At 44.5% G+C, this 22,646-nt stretch overlaps 1 protein-coding gene across 1 annotated transcript in view; it reads left to right on the top strand.

Annotated features, from left to right (window-relative positions):
- cpt1a2b (carnitine palmitoyltransferase 1A2b) overlaps positions 1-21,995 on the top strand; it is a 28,303-nt gene extending 6,308 nt beyond the window's left edge. Inside the window, exons 2-19 of the mRNA XM_061223514.1 lie at positions 1,448-1,590; positions 2,025-2,164; positions 2,791-2,962; positions 4,321-4,422; positions 5,045-5,182; positions 6,601-6,678; positions 6,964-7,071; positions 8,878-8,965; positions 9,868-10,063; positions 11,291-11,479; positions 12,288-12,393; positions 14,455-14,571; positions 14,997-15,161; positions 15,666-15,794; positions 16,448-16,603; positions 17,768-17,881; positions 18,473-18,565; positions 20,392-21,995. Coding sequence (XP_061079498.1) covers positions 1,450-1,590; positions 2,025-2,164; positions 2,791-2,962; positions 4,321-4,422; positions 5,045-5,182; positions 6,601-6,678; positions 6,964-7,071; positions 8,878-8,965; positions 9,868-10,063; positions 11,291-11,479; positions 12,288-12,393; positions 14,455-14,571; positions 14,997-15,161; positions 15,666-15,794; positions 16,448-16,603; positions 17,768-17,881; positions 18,473-18,565; positions 20,392-20,523 — 2,364 coding nt within the window. The 5' untranslated portion in view covers positions 1,448-1,449 and the 3' untranslated portion in view covers positions 20,524-21,995. The remainder of the gene's footprint in view (positions 1-1,447; positions 1,591-2,024; positions 2,165-2,790; positions 2,963-4,320; positions 4,423-5,044; positions 5,183-6,600; positions 6,679-6,963; positions 7,072-8,877; positions 8,966-9,867; positions 10,064-11,290; positions 11,480-12,287; positions 12,394-14,454; positions 14,572-14,996; positions 15,162-15,665; positions 15,795-16,447; positions 16,604-17,767; positions 17,882-18,472; positions 18,566-20,391) is intronic.
- The last annotated feature ends 651 nt before the right edge of the window (positions 21,996-22,646 follow it).

Raw genomic sequence — 22,646 nt, 5'->3', positions numbered from 1 at the left:
AATACAAACTTAAATAGCACATGTGATTTTTAAAAATGACAAATCTCACATTTGGGAGTACAGAGGCCAATAAATAAATGATGGGTCTTGGTTCAGATAATATTCTGACCACTTCACCTTTTGCACACTTTATTGTGTTGTAGATTTCATCCTGAATGGATAAAATTGTCATTTTTGCTGATCAATCTACACTCAATAACCCATAATGGCAAAGTGAATACATGGCCCTTCTTGTCTGGTTACTGGTCCTGTACACGGAGGTCTACAGAGAGTTCATGGCTCATGCTTTTTGTCCTGACATGCATTATGACTTGTGGGACCTAAGATACACAGGTGTGTGCCTTTCTAAACTATGTCAAATCAATTCAATTAGCCACAAGTGTACTCCAGTCAAGTTCTAGATACATCTCAAGGATAATGGCAGGAAACAGGATGCTCCTGACCACAATTTGGAGTGCCCTAGCAAAGGGTCTGAAGATGAACCCGTGTTTGTCACCACATGATGAGGAGAGGAGTGACTATTCAGCTCTCTCTCTCTCACTCTCACTCTCTCACTCTCTCTCCCCCCTCTCTCTCTCGATGTCGGGGCGGAGGGTGTATTGTCCAGGCATTCCTTGCCCTGCCCTGACGCCCCCTCGCCCTCGTCACTCTCTCCCTGTGCATGAATGGACAATGCCCTGCAGTGCTGTTCCAGGCAGATGCCAGTGAAACAGGGAAATGCACTGTTTCCATCCCCGTGCTTTTTTGCTAACCTGCTACTTCCTGTGCCACAGAAATGGTGTACCCTGTAGCCTAACGTTCGACTTCCTGTGCCGCAGAAAGGGTCCACCCTGTAGGCTAACATGCTACATTCTGTGCTGCAGAAAAGGTGTGCCCTGTAGGCTAACGTGCTACATTCTGTGCTGCAGAAATGGTGTACCCTGTAGGCTAACGTGCTACATTCTGTGCTGCAGAAATGGTGTACCCTGTAGGCTAACATGCTACATTCTGTGCTGCAGAAATGGTGTTCCTGTAGGCTAACATGCTACATTCTGTGCTGCAGAAATGGTGTACCCTGTAGGCTAACGTGCTACATTCTGTGCTGCAGAAATGGTGTGCCCTGTAGGCTAACGTGCTACATTCTGTGCTGCAGAAAAGGTGTGCCCTGTAGGCTAACGTGCTACATTCTGTGCTGCAGAAATGGTGTACCCTGTAGGCTAACGTGCTACATTCTGTGCTGCAGAAATGGTGTACCCTTTAGACTAACGTGCTACATTCTGTGCTGCAGAAATGGTGTACCCTGTAGGCTAACGTGCTACATTCTGTGCTGCAGGAATGGTGTACCCTGTAGGCTAACGTGCTACATTCTGTGCTGCAGAAATGGTGTACCCTGTAGGCTAACGTGCTACATTCTGTGCTGCAGAAATGGTGTACCCTGTATGCTAACATGCTACATTCTGTGCTGCAGGAATGGCGGAGGCGCACCAGGCAGTAGCGTTCCAGTTCACTATCACCCCAGAGGGCATCGACCTGCAGCTCTCGCATGAGGCCCTCAGGCAGGTGTACCTCTCTGGCCTGCGGTCCTGGAGAAAGAGGTTCATCCGCATAAGGGTGAGTACTCTGTGCCTGTGTGTGTGTCATGGCATGTCCAGCTCTGGTTTCCTGGCTCTTTGTGTCTGAATGCTCCACTCTGTCAACAGAGGGCAGATAAGTCATCTGTAAATGTTTTACCTGTAGATTCTGTATTGATTTGGCAAACGACCATTTCTTCCAGACATTTAGCTACAACCACGCCTTACAATTTGGCAAACGACCATTTCTTCCAGACATTTAGCTACAACCACGCCTTACAAAGTCGTTAGCTGGAAGCCACATCTCCCTGCCTGTTTCTGTAGTCAAAGCCTCAATGATATGGGACAATTAGCAATTTTTTCCCGAAACATAATCAGACAGAATTTAAAGGAAGTATGATATTTAATGGGCGTATCATATGATCCAAAGGTGTGTCTGTTGCGTTTGCTGATGTTTTTTCTCTCTCTCCTCAGAACAGCGTTATTTCGGGCGTGTACCCTGCCAGCCCGTACTCCTGGCTGTTTGTCGTCGTGGCGATTCTGGCGACGATGTACACACGCTCAGACCCGTCCATGGGCCTCATCTCCAAAATCCAGGAGCACCTGCCTGTGAGGTAATACCCTCCCCCCTGCTTGCTTTGCTTTCCCTGCTGAAAAATACAGCTCCAGTGATGTTTTTAAACTGCTGGTAGCTGGTTGACCAGTTCAGGCCGCAATAGCATTGGGCCAGGCCCACCCACTTTGCTCATAGGCCCGCCCAGTTTCTTTAGATTTTATCCGTGTTCATAAAATGAAAATGTAGTTCAGATGGAATACGGTAACTCACACGGGAGTGTTTAGCTGTTAACTTCACTTTTATTTTACACAGAAGTGATGTAGGGAATTCTGGTACCACTACTGTCAGACCAGCTCCCAGCTCGACATGGTTTAACTGGTTGACCAGATCAGACCAGCTCCCACATTGACATAGTTTGACCAGCTCAAGCTAGGTTTTGAAACAGCGTGTAGCTGGTTGACGAGTTCAGACCAGCTCCCAGCTTGACATGGTTTAACTGGTTGACCAGCTCATGCCAGCTCCCAAATTGACATGGATTGACCAGCTCCCTTCCTTCCCTCTCTCCCTCTCTCCCCACTCCCTCTCTCTCCCTCTCTCCCTCTCTCTTCCCCACCCTGTCTCCCTCTGTCCCTCTGTCCCTCTCTCCCCACTCCCTCTCTCTCCCCCTCTCTCCCTCCCTGTCAGTGAGTCTCTCAGTGTGCAGAGTCAGATGGTGGTGGTGGCAGTGCTGTTTGGCACGCTCATTTGGTTCTCCTTCATCTTGGCCATGCGCCTGTTTCTGAAGTTGCTGCTCTCCTATCAACGCTGGATTTTTGAGCTGCATGGCAAAATCTCCATCACCACCAAAATCTGGGCGGTGAGTCTGTTCAGACCCTCACACGTACACTTCCTGTTCAGACCCCTACACTGTACACTTCCTGTTCAGACCCTCACATGTACACTTCCTGTTTAGACCCTCACACTTTACACTTCCTGTTCAGACCCTCACACGTACACTTCCTGTTCACACCGTCACACTGTACACTTCCTGTTTAGACCCTCACACGTACACTTCCTGTTTAGACCCTCACACCATACACTTCCTGTTCTGGCCCTCACACTGTACACTTCCTGTTTAGACCCTCACACTGTACACTTCCTGTTCTGGCCCCTACACTGTACACGTCCTGTTCTGGCCCTCACACCGTACACTTCCTGGTCAACTAAAATATGATAATATACACTGCTCAAAAAATTAAGGGAACACTTAAGGGACATAGATCTTGATGAACGATTTATTCAAGTTGAAAATCTTACAGGTTACAGGCAACGTTCACCATGGCATCTCCAGACTCTTTCACGCCTGTCCCATGTGCTCAGTGTGAACCTGCTCTCATCTGTTAAGAGAACAGGGCGCCAATGGTGGACCTGCCAAGTCTGGTGGTCTCTCGCGAATGCCAATCGAGCTGCACTGTGCTGGGCTGTGAGCACAGGTCCCACTAGAGGACGTCGTGCCCTCATGCCACCCTCATGGACTGTATTTCTGACATTTTGGTCAGAAACATGCACACCAGTAGCCTGCTGGAGGTCATTTTGTAGGGCTCTGGCAGTGCTCCTCTTGTTCCTTCTCACACAGAGGAGCAGATACCGGTCCTGCTGCTGGGTTGATGCCCTTCTACGGCCCGGTCCAGCTCTCCTTGTGTAACGGCCGGTCTCCTGGTATCTCCTCTATGCTCTTGGGACTGCACTAGGAGACACAGAAAACCTTCTTGCGACTGCATGTATGGATCTGCCATCCTGGAGGCGCTGGACTACCTGTGCAACCTGATTGGGCTGCAGGTACCGCCTCATGCTACCAGTAGTGAGAAGGACATAAGCAGAACACAAAACTAGAGAAGAATCAGTCAGGAAGGATAAGGAGAGAGCAATAGTCTGTGGCCTCCACATGCAAAACCATGACCTTTTTGGGGGTTGTCTTGCTTTTGTATCTCCATTGCACCTGTTGTCACTTTCATTTGCACCAAAGCAGGTGAAATTGATTCACAATCACTTGTGCTTCCTAAGTGGACAGATTGATATCCATGAAGTTGAACTGACTTGGTGTTACACTGTGATGATTAAGTGTTCCCTTAATTTTTTTGAGCAGTGTATATAAAAACAGATTAGTGATGTAATGCGGAGTCAGAGGCGTGTTTATATTTGCAAGCTCTCTCTGTCTCTCTCTCTCTCTCTCAGGTACTGATTAAGCTCTTGTCAGGCAGGGAGCCCTTGCTGTACAGTTACCAGTCCTCTCTCCCAAACCTGCCTGTTCCTGCCGTCAGGGACACAATCAAGAGGGTGAGTCTGAGGAACGGGGATCTTGTGACACTGCCTCCAGCGGAGCTCCACCAATCACACAGTTTGAAGAAAGCTGGTGGTGATTGGTGGATACATTCTGGCTTCTTCCAGGCTAACAGCAGAATTAAATAAGTATTATACCTTCACATTTTGCCTAATGACCAGACTGAAGTTCCACCAATCATGATAAGTTTGTAATAAGAAAAACAATCATGTGGACTATCATTGGTGGGTCCTTGTTGGCTGTACTTCCACAATCCATTAAGATAAGAAGACAGTATGGCCAGTTATCCACCAATAACTGTATGCATTGTTCTATTTGTTGTTAATAACATATTGTTTGATTAGTGGAGTGCTCCTCTCTGGATTCTATGTGAGAAGTGAGGACTTACATAGAACTATATTTTATTAATTGCTTATAGCCACAAGGAGCAATACAAAATACTGCACCATACGGAATGTATTTACCAAGGTAATCTGTGATAGGTGGAGCTTGGCTTCTTGTTTTCTCCTGGTAAAGTCATGTGACAACAATATTACATCCTATTTTATCGTGCCCGTTTGTGAATCTGCAGCCAGCTAAACGCTGTGTCTCTCCTCTCCCCCGCCTTCCATCTCTCAGTACCTGGAGTCAGTGCGGCCACTCATGAGCACCACAGACTTCCAGCGCATGACTGCTCTGGCCACACAGTTTGAGAACAACTTGGGCACCCGGCTGCAGTGGTACCTCAAGCTCAAGGCACTCTGGGCATCCAACTATGTGAGTACCCCCTATAGCACTCATCCAGCTATGTGAGTACCCCCTATAGCACTCATCCAGCTATGTGAGTACCCCCTATAGCACTCATCCAGCTATGTGAGTACCCCCTATAGCACTCATCCAGCTATGTGAGTACCCCCTACAGCACTCATTCAACTATGTCAGTACCCCCTACAGCACTCATTCAACTATGTCAGTACCCCCTATAGGACTCATCCAGCTATGTCAGTACCCCCTATAGCACTCATCCAGCTATGTGAGTACCCCCTACAGCACTCATCCAGCTATGTGAGTACCCCCTATAGCACTCATCCAGCTATGTGAGTACCCCCTATAGCACTCATCCAGCTATGTCAGTACCCCCTATAGCACTCATCCAGCTATGTGAGTACCCCCTATAGCACTCATTCAACTATGTCAGTACCCCCTACAGCACTCATTAAACTATGTCAGTACCCCCTATAGCACTCATCCAGCTATGTGAGTGCCCCCTACAGCACTCTTCCAGCTATGTGAGTGCCCCCTACAGCACTCTTCCAGCTATGTCAGTACCCCCTATAGCACTCATCCAGCTATGACAACAATAATAATAATAATAATAATAATGATAGTAATAATAATAATAATAATAATAATAATAATAATAATAATACATAATTTTATACTGATGAATATTTACTGGGTAAGGAAATTCCCGTAAAAGGTTGGACAGCGGGCCTTATTGTTTACAGCAGGGCTGCCCAACCCCATTTCTGGAGATATACCGTCCTGTAGGTCATCCAGCTATGTCAGTACCCCCTACAGCACTCATCCAGCTATGTCAGTACCTCATACAGTACTTATCTAGCTATGTCAGTACCCCCTACAGTACTTATACAGCTATGTCAGTACCCCCTATAGCACTCATCTAGCTATGTGAGTACCCCCTGTAGCACTCATCCAGCTATGTCAGTACCCCCTATATCACTCATCCAGCTATGTGAGTACCCCCTATAGCACTCATCCAGCTATGTGAGTACCCCCTATAGCACTCATCCAGCTATGTCAGTACCCCCTATAGCACTCATCCAGCTATGTCAGTACCCCATACAGTACTTATCCAGCTATGTCAGTACCCCCTACAGTACTTATACAGCTATGTCAGTACCTCATACAGTACTTATCCAGCTATGTCAGTACCCCCTACAGTACTCATACAGCTATGTCAGTACCCCCTATAGCACTCATCCAGCTATGTCAGTACCCCCTATGGCACTCATCCAGCTATGTCAGTACCCCATACAGTACTTATACAGCTATGTCAGTACCCCCTATAGCACTCATCCAGCTATGTCAGTACCCCATACATGTACGGTTCACCATGTTGGAGCAGTGCAGAAAGGTGGTTGTTGCTGAGCATCTCTGCATGTTCCCCTCAGGTCAGCGATTGGTGGGAGGAGTATGTCTACCTCAGAGGAAGAAGCCCCATCATGGTGAACAGCAACTACTACGGCATGGTATGTGCACTCACTGTCTGAGTCCTGTACTGACCTCACTCACTCACACACTCGCTCACTTGTTCTCTCACTCACACACTCACTCACTTGTTCTCTCACTCACACACTCGCTCACTCACTCACACATATCCTCGCTTGCTCGCTCACTTGCTCACTCTTTATTTAATTATTGCTTTGCATAATGATATCAGCACAAGCAATAATTGTACAAAATGAAACATGAATCATTTTGAAGTTTTTTCAATAAAGGACTATTAAACGTGTCTCTATCCCCCTCTCTCTCAGGACTTCCTGTATGTGACCCCCACTTCCATCCAGGCAGCACGGGCAGGGAACACTATAAAGGCCTTACTGCTGTACAGGAGGAAAATCAACTTAGAGGAGCTGAAGCCTGTGAGTTCTCCTCCAGCACTGTGGCATTGTGGGTAATGTAGTACTATTACATTACTGATCCACTGGAGATCCACAAGTCTGTGATCTTCAATCCAGCTCACGTAGCCTCACCTGCCACACTCTTTTCTTTATGGTCCTCTGAACCTGACTGGTCTGATATAGCATGTTCTGGACCTTATAGTCCTCTGAACCTGACTGGTCCAATATGGCAGGTTCTGGATCTTATGGTACTCTGAACCTGACTGGTCTGACGTGTAGGTTGTGGATCTTATGATATTCTGAACCTCACTGGTCCAAAGTGTCAGTTTCTGACCCTTATATTGTTGTGAACCTGACTGGTCTGATGCAAGATGGTTGTGCCCTACATTACGGGACGCGTTTACTCATGATCTGATGGTCTGTTACTTCACTTAAACCATGGCTGCCCAATCCAGTTCCTGGAGATCTACCATCCTCTATGTTTTCACTTCAACCCTAATGTGACACACCTGATTCTACTAATTAGGAGCTCAACAAGCTGGTGAATATGATGTGCTTTATTAGGGTTGGAATGAAAGCCTACAGGACGGTAGATCTCCAGAAATGGGGTTGGGCAGCCCTGCTGTAAACAATAAGACCCGCTGTCCAACCTTTTACGGGAATTTCCTTACCCAGTAAATATTCAGCAGTATAAAATTATGTATTATTATTATTATTATTATTATTATTATTATTATTATTATTACTATCATTATTATTATTATTATTATTGTTGTCATAATCCTAATCCTCATTGTTATAATTATCTGTGTGAATTGTCCAAATATTAGGATTAAAATGTCCAATCACAGTCCCTGCTAAAATATAAATATGAATCAGTAATCGTAATCTTACTTATTTTGACAGTCAATTAGATATCATTTATACCAAGATGGCTAATGTTTGCGGTGAACTATGTTCGCCAGCAACGTCTTTTTTATACAAATGGATGCGACATAGGTCTAACAATGCTAGCTAGCCGATTAGCTGTTAAGTTAAGAACAAATATTACATTGATTAAAGTGTTATAACAGCCAAATGATTGTCAACTTTGGTTCTCTCAATGTCATCCCTGTCGGCTACCTTTTTTGTTCACTGCGCACTACCATGTCAAACTGTTACCTTATGTTAACTGATACGTGTGGCGAACAGAAAAAAGCTTGAGTACGTTGGTGAACCTTAGCTAAGATTCGCCATCTCGAACACAGGTATAATCTCCAGTAGGCTGGACTCCAACTGGAGGTCACGATTCAAACCAGTTCAACGACTGACCAAAACAATAACACGGGCTAAAACCGGCTAGAACCAGTCCGATTGGAGGGAGCCTGGTCTCACAGACATTAGCGTCGCCTTCGAGAGGCAGCCCATCTGGGTCGGAGACTGCAGTTGATGCCATTGTGTCATTATTCCGGACCCAGCTCGCCTGTGGCTCAGGTGTCTCTAAGCACACGGGAATGCCGTTCTTCAGGGTTGGGAGTGGATTCTGCAGGCTCTAATCAAGCCATGTTTACTCTGGCATTCCTCTCTCAGAGTGATTGCCTAAGGGCCATGTTTAAACAGTGTTTAACCATCAGAAAGCCCTCCCCCATTCTGTTCCTCTGGCAAACATCCTGCTGTATAATCTAATCAATCTGTTTTTATTGTTTGATTTGTTGTTGCCCAATGCTCACACTCTGGCAGGTTCCATAGTTGAAAAAACAACATTTAAAATGGTAGCCAGTGAAATGAAATATGTTGGTCCTGAATAAACACACAGAGAACCTTACACATGGTTGTTTTGTCTCACAGAGTCATATTCCAGGCACGGTCATTCCTCTGTGTGCTGCACAGTTTGAGAGGATGTTCAACACCACCCGCATCCCAGGAGAGGAGGCTGGTAATACACAGCAACCACACAGCAACCACAGTGACCACACAGTGACCACCCAGCAACCACAGTGACCACAAAGTGACCACCCAGCAACCACATAGCAACCACAGTGGCCACAGTTACCACACCGACCACAGCAACCACACAGCAACCACAGTGACTGCACAGTGTAACCATAGCAACCACACAGCAACCACACAGTGACTGCACAGTGTAACCACAGCAACCACACAGTGACCACACAGCAACCACACAGTGACTGCACAGTGTAACCACAGCAACCACACAGTGACTGTGCAGTAACCAGACAGCAACCACACTGCAACCATTGGCATTTTGTTTGGTGTTCTACCTGTCTTATGACTGGCTATGGTTCAGATTCTATATCCAGACTTCCTTTTTACTTTCTTGCTGATGTACTTTGTCTCTTCTCCTTTAACCCTTCTCTCCTCTTCTCTTACCTTGGTTTTTATTTTTCTCTTCATTCTGCCTTTATCACTTTCCCCTTGTCTTTTCCTATCTGTCCTTCTCTCCCCACACCCCTGAGCGCTTCCTTGCTCTTCTCTGTCACGTTCAGAGGATGTTTTTCTTCTTGTCAAACTCCCGAGGAGATCACAGGTATTACCGTATCCTCCTTTATTTCCTTGCCAAGTTAGCGTTGTTAGCTTGACACTATTAGCACATTAGATCACTAGTTCTGTAGTAACTAACAGATTCACGTCCATCCTCATTTCCCCTCATTCACCCATCTCCATTTCTCCTTCTCATCCAAACCCAATCTCATCAAACTGTCACCCCTATATGTTCTGACTCCTCCCTCTCTGTACGAGACACCTCCCTCTCTGTGTGAGGCCCCTCCCTCTCTGTGTGAGACTCCTCTCCAGTGATGTCCCTCTTCTCTCTGACAGACACCCTGCAGCACTGGAAGGACAGCGACTATGTGGCGGTCTACCACAGGGGGCGGTATTTCAAGCTGGGGGTGTACCGGGCCGGCAGGCTGCTATCACCCAGAGAGCTTGAGTTCCAGATCACCCGGATACTGGACGACCCCTCGCCGCCCTGCCCGGGAGAGGAGAAACTGGGGGCCTTGACTGCAGGGGACAGGTGAGCTCCAAAGGGACAGGGGTGTGAGAGATACAGGTGTGAGGACAGGTGTGACAGTTGGCGGTTATTCAGGTGTCAGGACACAAAGTGTTCACAGCAAGACACAGGTCTGTCTGGTCAGGTATGGCCGGGTGACACATAGAAACTGTCTGCTCAGGTACGTTTAGATGACACACAGAAATAAGAGACAGACACCGTAAATAGTTTCTCTCATTTCATTGTCTGTTTCGGTTGTTGGTTTTCCACCCCGCAGATAGTGGTGTGTGCTTTTATTTCCTTTCTAGATTTTTGTCTTTAGACGCTATCACTGCGTCAGCAACTTGACATGGCAGTATGCGACAGGTCTTTCCCTTCTCCAGAGCAGCTTTCGCAGGTTCTGTGTCACGTGTGTGTTTCACACTGTGTAGCCTGCCATGACTCGTCTAGCACTCGCCTGCTCTGATGTTATCATCAAAATTCCCAGAATTCCCAGAATCCAGATATGAGTAAGGATATGGAATAAGAACAGTCAGGTTAAAGGCAGGCTGAAACAGAAGTTAGAGGAGCACTAGCTTCCGCGATATGATGTAAAAGCGAGTGAATCTAAAATAATGCATAGCAGCTTGAAGGATGAATACATTCATTCATTTTTTCAGGGCACAATTTTCAATCACTATGGTAACAGGATATACCATTTGAAAGCGTTAAAACTCACAGTTCTAACCGTGTAACATATTTTAAGATGTCATTGCTTTAACGACAAAAGTTTTTTTGTAACATGTGGGGGGGGGACCTCACCTTCTCTGCATTTTGGAAATCTACATACTACAAGAAATACGCTAATGTCAGTGTTCTTTTCACAAGTGTCCAGTGGACCAAATGCATAATAGTTGCTAACTCAGAGAAACATTGATAGAATGTCCATTATTTACTTATAATTTCAATTATCATTGTTGACTTATACTATAGTCAACAAAATACAGCATTTCACACCTCATAAGACCCATAATATCATAGTTTGCATGTGTCCTTTTGGAGTCTCCAAATGTCCTTTTTGGAAAACTGCCTAGGCAAAGATTAATAGACGCCGAAATGACCCTGTTTTGCGACTGCTTTGTATTCAACAGCCAGAGAAATACTCATGAGAAGCTCTTCAAATTGATAAGCTCTACGTGAAAGCACTCTAAAATGGTTATTTAATTATGTTTGTGAATATTAATAATACTAATAATGTGGCATTTCACACAGAGAGCCGTGGGCACGTGCGAGGAAAGAGTTCTTTGGCTCCGGGGTGAACAAGCGATCTCTAGACTGCATTGAGAAAGCGGCGTTCTTCGTAACCCTGGACGACGATGAGCAAGGCATGATGGGAGACGACCCGGCCCGAAACCTGGACATCTATGCCAAGTCCCTCCTGCACGGAAAGTGTTACGACAGGTGAACATGGGGAAGGGTGACATTTTACATTAATGACTGTTGTTTTTGGTTATTACTGTTCTACATGTGTGCTTTGCTCTTTTTATTACAGTATTACATGTTATTTGCCGGATGCTTTTATCCAAACATGACTTACCGTTGGTTAGACTAAGCAGGGGATAATCCCCCCTGGAGCAATGTGGGTTAAGGGCCTTGCTCAAGGTGCGGATCTTATCGTGGTGATTGCACCACCAACCTCGCAGGTCCCAGTCATGTACCTTAACCGCTACACTACAGGTTGCCCCAGTCAGGTACCTTAGCCACTAGGCTACAGGCTGCCCCAGTCATGTGTCATGGTTTTCACTCTCTACTTCTGGAGATCCAGTATTTACCTCTCTAGACCTCTAGAGGGTGTGCCGGCCAGGTTCAGGAGGAAAATGTGGAATGCGGGTGTAATTGCAGTCAGCTGCATGGAGGGCTATTTAAGTCTTTTCCTGGCACTGCTCTGAGCTTTAGTGTTGCATTTTGACACATGCACTGAGCCGGTATGGAAGTCTAGAGGTAGATAGATAGATAGATAGATAGATAGATAGATAGACAGACAGACAGACAGACAGACAGGTTTTGAAAGACTGAATTGTCTTAGAAATTAGAAATTAGTTAGAAATATAGGGACCGTTGCTCCCGGTTTGGTTGGTTCCCGTGAACCTTCCCTATTTTTTGGTGTTTAGGTTTGCCTCCGTTGAGAGGAGCGAGTGGCATAGTTAGCTGCTAAAGTTGAGCTGTTCGAGACTGCCATTCGGAAATCTCGTTTCTCATCCCGCCTCAGGTGGTTCGATAAGTCTTTCTCCGTGGTGGTCTTCAAGAACGGAAAGAGCGGTCTGAACGCGGAGCACTCCTGGGCCGACGCTCCGACCGTGTCCCACCTTTGGGAGGTGAGGTGCAGGAGGGGCGGTGGCCTGTTCGGGGCACGCGGGGGCGCGAGGGGGGGGGGGGGGTGGTAGAGGCAAGGAGAGGCTTCCTGTCATGCATTCGCGGGAGGGCCTTCTCCCAGTGCACAGGCCCGTCCACAACCAAGAACTGTATATCAGAACTATAGCTGTTACTACACGACAACAACCTGAGCATCCGCACTGAGGAGCAATAACGTTCAGTAAATATACCCTCAGCTATGTTGTCTGCCATTTTGAATGTCAATTCGTCCCGCATTTTCATTGGCTGTCTGTGGTGGGAATTTTAATTTATTCCTGTAAGAAAACACTCAGAGACAGAGACAGTAAATAAAATCCAATCTTTACTATGCGCATAGGGTCCAAGTTACATGCAAAAACAAGGACAAAGGTTCCAGGACCTTTGTCTGGATATATGTAGGCACAGAGCGCAACAAATGTACGCCCCTTCATTAGTATTCATTAATATTTCTGATAATCAATATTCAAAGACAATCCACCGCTCTTCTCCTTACTATAGATTGTTTATTCATATCTCCCCCTTCAATGTACGTCATGCAGATGCATGTTCTCAAAAACATTGAAGCATAACGTGTACGCAGGGGCCTGTGCAATTAACTGCGCGTCTGAGAATAATCTATTTTATCTTGTTTTAACTCCCTACTTCTAGGAAGATAATCTCCATAGTAGCTTCCGTCATGAGGTATTATGTTTTTGGTTCTGCAGGCTCTCAGGCAGCAAGACAAGATAATTCAGTCCACACAGTTAATGGCCGTGGCCTTGGAGGCCCATGGTACAGACAGGGAGAGGCATCTCCACTCACACAGTTACAGAAAATAATATTGAGTAGCACAAAGCAAGTTATGATACTTCAATAAGTGTGTATACTCTGGATCATTCCAGCATAAGCAACCAATAATAGTATAAGAAATTAGTAAAGGATAAGCAATTAATAATATGATAAGTAATTAATAATGAAATAATCACATGAATATATAATTTCAACAACACTGTCAGTGTTTTATTGTTCATGCAGTGTCGTGTCTAGGAAACGACAGAGTCCAAATCTTCAATTTGTCAAAAAACATCTTCGCGAGGGAAAAGACGACACCAGGCAGCAAGATCTTCAGGAAAATCAGACTTTATTAGCAGCAGCACATAAAGACACGTAGTTCGCAGAATGCCCTGAACTTTGTACAGAGTTGGCAGAGCATAAGGATCGTTGGCAATTTGAGGAGGAGTTGTAGGTGGAGTAACTGTGTATAAAATGGGTGTACAAATGCCAGTCGGGGTTCAGTTCTGGAGAGCTGATCCGGCTTTATGTGCTGCTGCTAATAAAGTCTCATTTTCCTGAAGATCTTGCTGCCCGGTGTCGTCTTTTCCCTCGCGAAGATGTTTTTCGACAAATTGGGAAGAAAACGATCTGAAAGCCATCCCAGCGACACCCTAGTTGTGTTGTTGGCTCCACTGTCCACTTGAGTTACAGCAAATTTTAGAACGGCATATTTATAGTCATTGTTATAGTCATAGTTCTTAGTTCTAAGTGTGGATAGGCCTTAAATATTCCAGAGATAAATCTGTCTGCAATTGCAATTACAAGACTTTATACATGACGGCATCATAGTAATAACTAAAATGTTCAGAGATATATAACAGATCAATTAATTCATCTTCATGTCCATGTAGCACATTAATTGTAAATAACAATCCAAGGCAGGTCACTCAATATTCAGAGATAGATAACATGCTGCCTTGTGTCCATGGCGTTAGAGATAGTTTTCTTTTGGTGGGAGCGTGGGATGGGTCAGCTCTCAGCTCGTACTGGACAGCACAGTGCAGCAGGACGGGAAGGAAGGTGAGGGAGAGAGGAAGAGATGTGTGACAGAGGTTCACAAAGAGCATGGACAGTGCTCCACAGGCCAGGAGACGCAACAAACTGTTTTTGTTTCTGTCTGAAGGCCTGTGGGCCGTGCTTGAAGGCACATAACAAACATCTCCCCGGGCGGGATGAATCTGACATGCTCTAAACTGGCCACCCCTCTGCAGTACGTGCTGGCCTCAGACGCCTTCCAGCTGGGGTACGATGGAGAGGGCCACTGCAAAGGAGAGCTGGATCCCACCCTGCCCCGGCCACAGAAGCTGAGCTGGGACATTCCCCCAGAGGTGAGCCAGCCGAATCTGTGGCTCTGTTCACTTTCATTAGCATGTCTGTTAGTATGTTCACGTTCATTAGCAGGTTCATTAGCGTGTTCACGTTCATTAGTGTGTCCATTAGCATGTTCACGTTCATTAGCAGGTTCATTAACTTGTTCACGTTCATTAGCAGGTTCATTAGCGTGTTCACGTTCATTAGTGTGTCCATTAGCATGTTCACTTTCATCAGCATGTTCATTAACATGTTCACGTTCATTAGAGTGTCCATTTGCATGTTCATGTTCATTAGCATGTTCATTAGCATTCACTTTCATTAGCACGTCCATTAGCATGTGCATATTCATTACCATGTTCATGTTCACATTCATTAGCATGTGCCTGTTTATTAGCATGTTCATTTTTAGTGAGGTCTCTGCCCCCTGTCTGTGTGCCAGTGTCAGGAGCAGGTGACCCAGTCCCTGATGGTCGCCCAGACCCTGGCTGATGACGTGGATTTCCATGTGATTCCGTTCCGGGACTTTGGGAAGGGGAGGGTGAAGAAGCACAAGATCAGCCCCGACGCCTTCATCCAGCTCGCCCTGCAGCTGGCCTATTACCGGGTGAGCCAGCAGGGGGCAGCACCCTCCACAGCGCCCTCCGCTCCTGCCTGTCTTACTGTCCCGTTTTTCAGTAGTTATATTGGATATGAAGTCAGTTTCAATACGTTTTTTTTCCTGTAAGCAACAAAGTTGTCCTTATGCCTATGATAGGAGTATTTGGTATTTGTGATCCAGTATTGTTCTCGTAAGCAACATGGCAATTTGCGTATCAACCAACCGGCAGGGTGTCCATCTAGTTAGCTGCCAATCCAGAAGTCAAGATGAAGTGAATATTCCATCCAGGACAGACAACCCCTGTCAGACCTACAGTTCTCACATTTTGCATGTTTGACTGTGAACATCTGTATCTTATGGCGTATCTAGTTTTTCATGTAAGAGAAAGTGATTGTGAAGCACCTGTTCGGCAGCCTGTTTTATGACAGTGTGGGCTGTAATGTTTTCAGTTAGTGTTTAAATGACTTTTCACCCCCTTCCTCTTCCTCCTAATCCTCCTCCTACCCCCAGGACAGAGGGATGTTCTGCCTGACCTACGAGGCGTCTATGACCCGTCTGTTCAGAGAAGGCCGGACAGAGACGGTGCGATCCTGCTCCAACGAGAGCTGTGCGTTTGTCAAAGCCCTGGAGGAGGGAGAGGTAAGAGTGCTCCTCCCCCGTTCCCTCCAGGCTGGGAAGTACCAAAATCCTCTACTTGAGTAAAAGTGGAGATAGAAGAAGTAGGGCGAAGTGTAGTAGTTAAGGTACATGACTGGGACCCACAAGGTTGGTGGTTCGATCCCCGGTGTAGCCACAATAAGATCCGCACAGCCACTGAACCCTTGAGCAAGGCCCTTAACCCTGCATTGCTCCAGGGGAGGATTGTCAACAGGCCATTCAGGCCATTCAGCCCAGCAATGCTTACTTTTCCTACCCCTAAGTGTACGTACTGCCTAGTTTGCCTGAAAGCCAAATAATATCTAGCTCCGTATCACGATTATTTTTAAAGTACCTCTATATATACGTGTACATAGATGTGAATGAAGATATCGAGTCAGAAAATTGGTGAGGCCCACTAATTTGTCAGTTTATATTAACGGCTCGTTTTTAAAGTTGGCAAGTCAGCTTTTATGGATCAATACTACACAAACAGCGCCAGCACCTGATTGGTTCAAGAATAGTTTATGCAAATGAGATGGACACACCTACTCTACCCACCCCAGAATGGATTTTTTCCGAAATTGTGTTGAAGACAGGCTGAAACAGCAAGTGCAATCACCCTCTGACCTCTCATACTTGCTTCTGTCTCCCAGGACATGGATGTATGTAGGCGGCTGTTCCGATTGGCTGCCGAGAAGCACCAGAACCTCTACCGATTGGCCATGACGGGATCTGGCATTGACAGACACCTCTTCTGTCTCTATGTGGTCTCCAAGTACCTCGGAGTGGAGTCTCCTTTCCTTAAGGAGGTGAGGGGGATTCATGACCCACGTTTAGACCTTTTCTGGGTTGGTTTTCAGTTGATGGGATTCATAGTTTTGTCTTGTAATAAGAGTGAGTGTGTGTGTGTGTGTGTGTGTGTGTGCACATGTGTGTGCGTGTCCATGGGTTGTGTGGTGTGCATGGTGTTTGTTTGTGTGTGCACGTGTGTATGCATGTGTGTGTGTGTCCATGGGTTGTGTGGTGTGCATGGTGTTTGTGTGTGTGTGTGTGTGTCCATTGGTTGTGTGGTGTGCATGGTGTTCTTTTGTGTGGTGTGCATGGTGTTTGTTTGTGTGTGTGTGCATGGTGTATGTACACATGTCTTGGGTGTGCGTGTGTGTTTGCTTGTGTGTGGTGTGAGCAGGTATGTGTGTTTGTGTGTGCATGCCTGTGTGGGGTGTGTGTATTTATGTGAGCGTGCATGGTGTGTGCACATGTCGGCGTGGTGTGTGTTGTGCGTGCGGTCAGTGGTGTGTGTCTGTGTGTGCACGTGTTTGTGTGTGTGTGTGTGTGTGTGTGTGTGTGTGCGCGCGGTCAGTGCTTTGTGTCTGTCTGTGTCGTAAATGGTATCAGCAGCTGAGACGTGGTAGGCCTTTGCCCTCCGTGTTCTGGCCCTCAGACGTCAGCGGGCATCATGTAAGAGTGTGTGTGAGCTGCGATACACACTCACAGATAACAAGGCACTTTGAGGGAAAATAAAGCAGGACAGAAGACTAGTGCAGGGAGGGCAACTGCAGCCCAAACTCGAGATCCTACATGGTCCTGACTTAGACCTGACAGAAAGAGGCTCACATTACCTCAGTGCTCCAGAGCATCCTATATGAAAGCAAAATAGATTTCCTCTGATTGTCAAAAAATTATTTTAAAAGTAACCTTGTTGCAGAATTGAGCAGCGATGTTTTATTTCTTTCTGAGCAAAAGGAAGTAGGTATACCACAAAAAAGTGCAATTATATTACCTGCAAAACAAATAGTTTGATAAGGCTAATCATCATGGTAAGATTGCAGTTTGTTGGGTAAGTAGAAAAATAGATAAGGAGGATTTAAAGACACATTCCTAATGCATGGACAGCCAAAAATTATTATTTCTGGGTTTGCGGTGAAACTCTGCAGCATTGGTTGATGTGTGTGACTCCTCGCCCTCCCTGTCAGGTGCTGTCCGAACCCTGGCGCCTGTCTACCAGCCAAACCCCGGTCCAGCAGATTGAGCTGTTTGACCTGGTGAACCATCCGGAGTACATCTCCTGCGGAGGAGGGTTTGGCCCGGTGAGTCCCACAGTCTCCCTCAACTGCCTAGTCATTTTCCACCTCATTCACTTCATCTTCATGTTATTAAAAAAATGTCAGTTTGACCCCATTCAGTGTTCGCCATCTCTTAAAAACCAGACAACCTTTTTTTCATTTGGATAATGTATGATTTTTTTATTTTTTTATTTTGGTGGGATTCAATAGTAAACATGCAGTAAACATAATGCTTTGTTTTCAGAAGTTCTGAATACATTGCATGTGTTGTATGGGCTTATTTTGACCCTCTGTAACTGTATAAACTGTGAGGAAATATACAAAAAATGGATGATGATTCTGGTGGCACTTTCTCGTACAGGTGCCAAACTTTCACTACCCATACCTCAGGTTCTAAAATGAGATGTTTCTCACCAATTTTTCATATTTATGGATGAAAGTCTAGTCATTTGGGAGACAATAAGAAGGCGACACACAAAGTGTCAGTTTGACCCCAAACATAGAAGCGGTGGTAAATTCTTAACTTAACAGTAGGGCTAAAATCTCAACATTATCTTACGAATGTCTATGTCATCTTTAAAATATCGATGCCATATTTCTCTGTGTGTCTCTCAGGTGGCCGATGATGGCTATGGAGTGTCCTACATCATCGTGGCAGAGGACATGTTCAACTTCCACATCTCTTGCAAGCACTCCTGTGCACAGACCGTGAGTGAACTGCTAACACATCTAACAGCACACAGACATTTAGCAAACAAGGGCACGAGAGCACACGTGCGCTAGCAAAAGAAAAAGGTAAACGTGTGTATCTCGTTAAGTATTTGAAGGTGTATGGTACAGTATGTTTTCTTCATTACTGAAGTAGCACTATAGATGCTAACCCTACGTGTCTTTAAGTGGCGGCTCCTGAGCTGAAAACAACCCTGAAACTAATTATTGCTGTTGACCTGTTTTCCATCATATTTTCACTGTCTTTACCCGCGTGCCGCTGATCTAAATAATCCGTTGGCAGGTGAACACACAACTTCTTTCCTCATGCCCTGTTGGGGAGATTAAGTAATAAAATCAATTTAGAAAAATATGTTTACACACTACGCCTATGCGGTAAATTCATTAGGATGATCTTTTTACAGTGTAGACAAAAAAAAGAGATAAACCACTCTGTTAACTACCGTGTTACAATAAAGGCATCTAAAGCCCGGTCTCCACCAAACAGCCGAAACGAGACAGGATGGTTTTAGAACGTCTTTAGAAGGGTTTATCGGTGTGAACCGTCCGGCTTTAGACCGTCAGCTCTCGGCGGCTGGCGTTTTGATCATGTCAAATCTTAATCGCAGAGATTTAGAACAATTTCTTACTTAACTTCACAGTTAACTTGGGTCGTCGTGGAAACAGTATTTGTTTACTCTGTGTTTTGGTGTGGACTGCCAAGAGATTTTGAGATTTAAACACGGACTTTCCGAGATATCTCTCTCGTCTATTCTCGGCTGTTTGGTAGAGACTGGGCTTTAAAACATTAATTGCTCTAAACCTTAAGAATTAATACTTGACATGCTCAGTTTTCGAAACGCCAGCCGGCAAGAGCTGACGTTCTAAAACTGGACAGTTCTCACCGATAAAACTTGTCTAAAACAGTCTTGTCTCGGCTGTTTGGAGGAGACTAGGTTTAACCTGAGCTTCGGGATTGTTTAAATGACAAAATTTAAATTACAAAATCTTTTCCATGAATATTCTTTGACTGAGTGCAGAAAACAGTAGCTACACCTATCCACAATTTTAAATAACGTCAGTTGAAATGTGTACAATTTTAATGCGCAAATAAAAAAGAGTTTTAGTTGCCGTTTTACCTAATAGCGGAGAACTGGCTACACCTGATGGTATTGAGTACTATGTGACTTAATCCCATTTTTAAACAAGGAAAATGAATTTAAACAAGTCGAGACCAATAATCAGTTATGGGAGGTATTCTGCCTGCTTAGCTTTCAGCACACAAGACGCCACTGGTGTCTTTGCACTCGATTAAAAGTGAAACTGCTACTAATGCTTTATGATTTCAATATTTTTTAACCATGTGATGACACCATGTAATAAGTAATAACTTCAGTATTATTACAGAGGTTTTGTGTTTTTCTGTGTAGGCTACTTCACGCCTCTGGCAAATTTAGCCAATGACACTCGGCAAGTATTTTAGTCTGGGCAATGAGGTTTCTTACACCTGCCTAATTGTGAATAAATCTGATAATAATAATAATAATAACAACAACAACAACAACAACAACAATAATAATTATAATAATAACAACTTTATTTGTATAGCACTTTTCGAGCATACATTACAAAGTGCTTTACAGGAGTGAAAACAAATACCGTGAAAATAGACACAATGCCATAAGAGACGACACAATACGCCAATATTTAAGCTCAAATAAAAATATAAAATAAATTAATAAATCAATTTAGTTCAATTCAATTGAATTCAGTTCCATAAAGACGCCCTAAACTTAAGGTTTAACTGTGACTCTGCCTCTCTTCAGGATGCCCACCGGTTTGGGGCCCATATCAGACAGGCTCTTCAGGACCTCCTCAAAATGCTCAACACCGACAAGAAGGACCCAGCTGGGGCAAGCCAGACCCCAGCCCAGACGGACAAACAGAAGACACGCTGAGTGACCTTTGGGAACAGGATTCCAAGTCATGGAGTTAAAGAATTAATGCCAGATCAATGCAAATACATATTATCAATGCAAATAGACTTATTCTCACTACTCTATGAATTGTAAAGATAGCTATTTATTTGTCAGATTCGCATCTGATAATGGTTTTATTTTTTGATGTTGAGAAATTGTGAACGCAGAAAATTGTGGTTGAAATGACATGAGGATTAAGGGTTTTAATGCGGCTGTAATGCTGTAAGGAAGTGGTAGGCAATGGTGTGTTTTTGTCAGCACCCTCTGCATATTTCTACTGCTTCTCTGCCATTTTTTTGGTTGGGGGGGGGGGGGTGGTGTTCAGAACTGAAACCCCTGCCTCATTTGTCTATGTCTCTGGCGATAACATTACAATGCTAAATAGCACTTGTCTGAAATTCCCCCAGCGTGAAGATTGTTGCAGAGAAACAAAAGAAATGAGCACGTATACTGGGTTTGTGCTGTCAAGAGATGCTGAAGTGTAACTGAAATTGCCTTTAACATTTTATGTTTAATTCTTCTTTTACTGTGCACTGATAAATACTGATAATGTATCAATCAACATATATGGTATTAATGGATTAGTAATTTACCTGATTGTATCGCTGTGGAATTGTAGAATTTGGGGACCATGTGGAAAAAGGTATATAGTTGTGGCAGTCAAATCTTCTTTTGTTGTGCTTTCATTTTATGATACACTGTTTACAAGTACTGCTCTCCTCGTATGCACAATACCAACTTGTAGATTGAAAAGGCTTATCTATTCTGGCTTCTTATTGGTTGCAAAATTGTGTCTGATGGAATCTCACACAAGCTGCCCATACAGATCACTGGTAGTAATATTCTGTCATAATGGCATGTTTAAAAATGCCGCTAGTTATTCTACATTGGTAATGACAGCTATAACAGTATGTAGCAGTGCAATGTACCAGACCAACTGATGCATTTCATAGCCCACAGACCAACTAAAATATGTCCCGGCTTGTTTGGTTATCAGATGCACTGAAATGGCGTCTCTGTAGCAGGAAATAGTGTGTTTCCGTGACACTCAGGTCTTTTGCAGGAATTTGAGCAGGCCAAGTACCTGCACTGTGTTGTGTAACCTTTTATTAACCGGGAAGTTATTTCAGGGAAAAGTTGTCTTTTCTACATGTCATGCAACAGAAACTAAACAATGCAAGATGTTTTTTTTCCAGCCATCGCGAGATCAGTATAACAAAAAGCATTATAATAAAATTACACCTGTAACTGATGGCTTAGATTCTTTCTATCTATTTCTGTTTATCTGTCATTCATGTCTCCAAATCAGCCTTTGTACAGTTGCTTTTTTAACACATTCTATTGAAAAAATCTAACTTCCTAATGCTGCTTTTATTTATTACAGTAATACTGGAACTGGTGAAACTATTAAATATCTATATCTGTTTGTACAAATAAACTGGACCCACTGACTCCTGGCTTTCTGTGCTTGTGCTTCTCACTGTTATAAACTCCAAAAAGAAAAGGACTAACTAGAAAATTGTCACAACTGTTTGCACAACTGTTCACTAGGAGAAGGTACTACAGGTAAACTCACAATCTTCCCAACACCAAGTTAATTCTGAGCAGTGCGACTTTCCTAACAAATAACTAAAAACTAAGAACTATGTCTTCTCATCTGTCATTCCGAACTAACGTGAGGATCTGTGTTTTTTTGTTATCTGTATATATCTGTCTTCACTTCCTGATTATTATTTCCCCTCAGTCTATTTAACCTGTCTGTTTTGTGAGTTATTTGCCAGATTGTAATGTGTTCCTGCCATTCTCTCCAGCGTTTTTCTGTCTGCCCGTGTATTGTTTTTGACTACCGCTTTTTGGACTTTTTTTCTGCTTTCTCTGATTGCCTTCCTGTTTACAAACTCTTGCATGTCACCACGACCATGTTCTGGATTACCTTTGTTATATCTGTTTGCTTGATTACCAAACCCCTGCCTGGATTACCAACTACGGACTGCATTGCCTGTTACATTCCTGTTTGCCCGTGTTTGACCATTGCCTGTTTGACCGGCCCGTCATTCAATAAACACTTTGATTGGAAGACTTTAGAGTTTGCGATTAGCTCC

This window comes from Conger conger, chromosome 16, assembly GCF_963514075.1.
Source record: "Conger conger chromosome 16, fConCon1.1, whole genome shotgun sequence".
Taxonomy (NCBI): Eukaryota; Metazoa; Chordata; class Actinopteri; order Anguilliformes; family Congridae; genus Conger; species Conger conger.
This window is presented reverse-complemented; position numbering and strand designations above follow the sequence as displayed.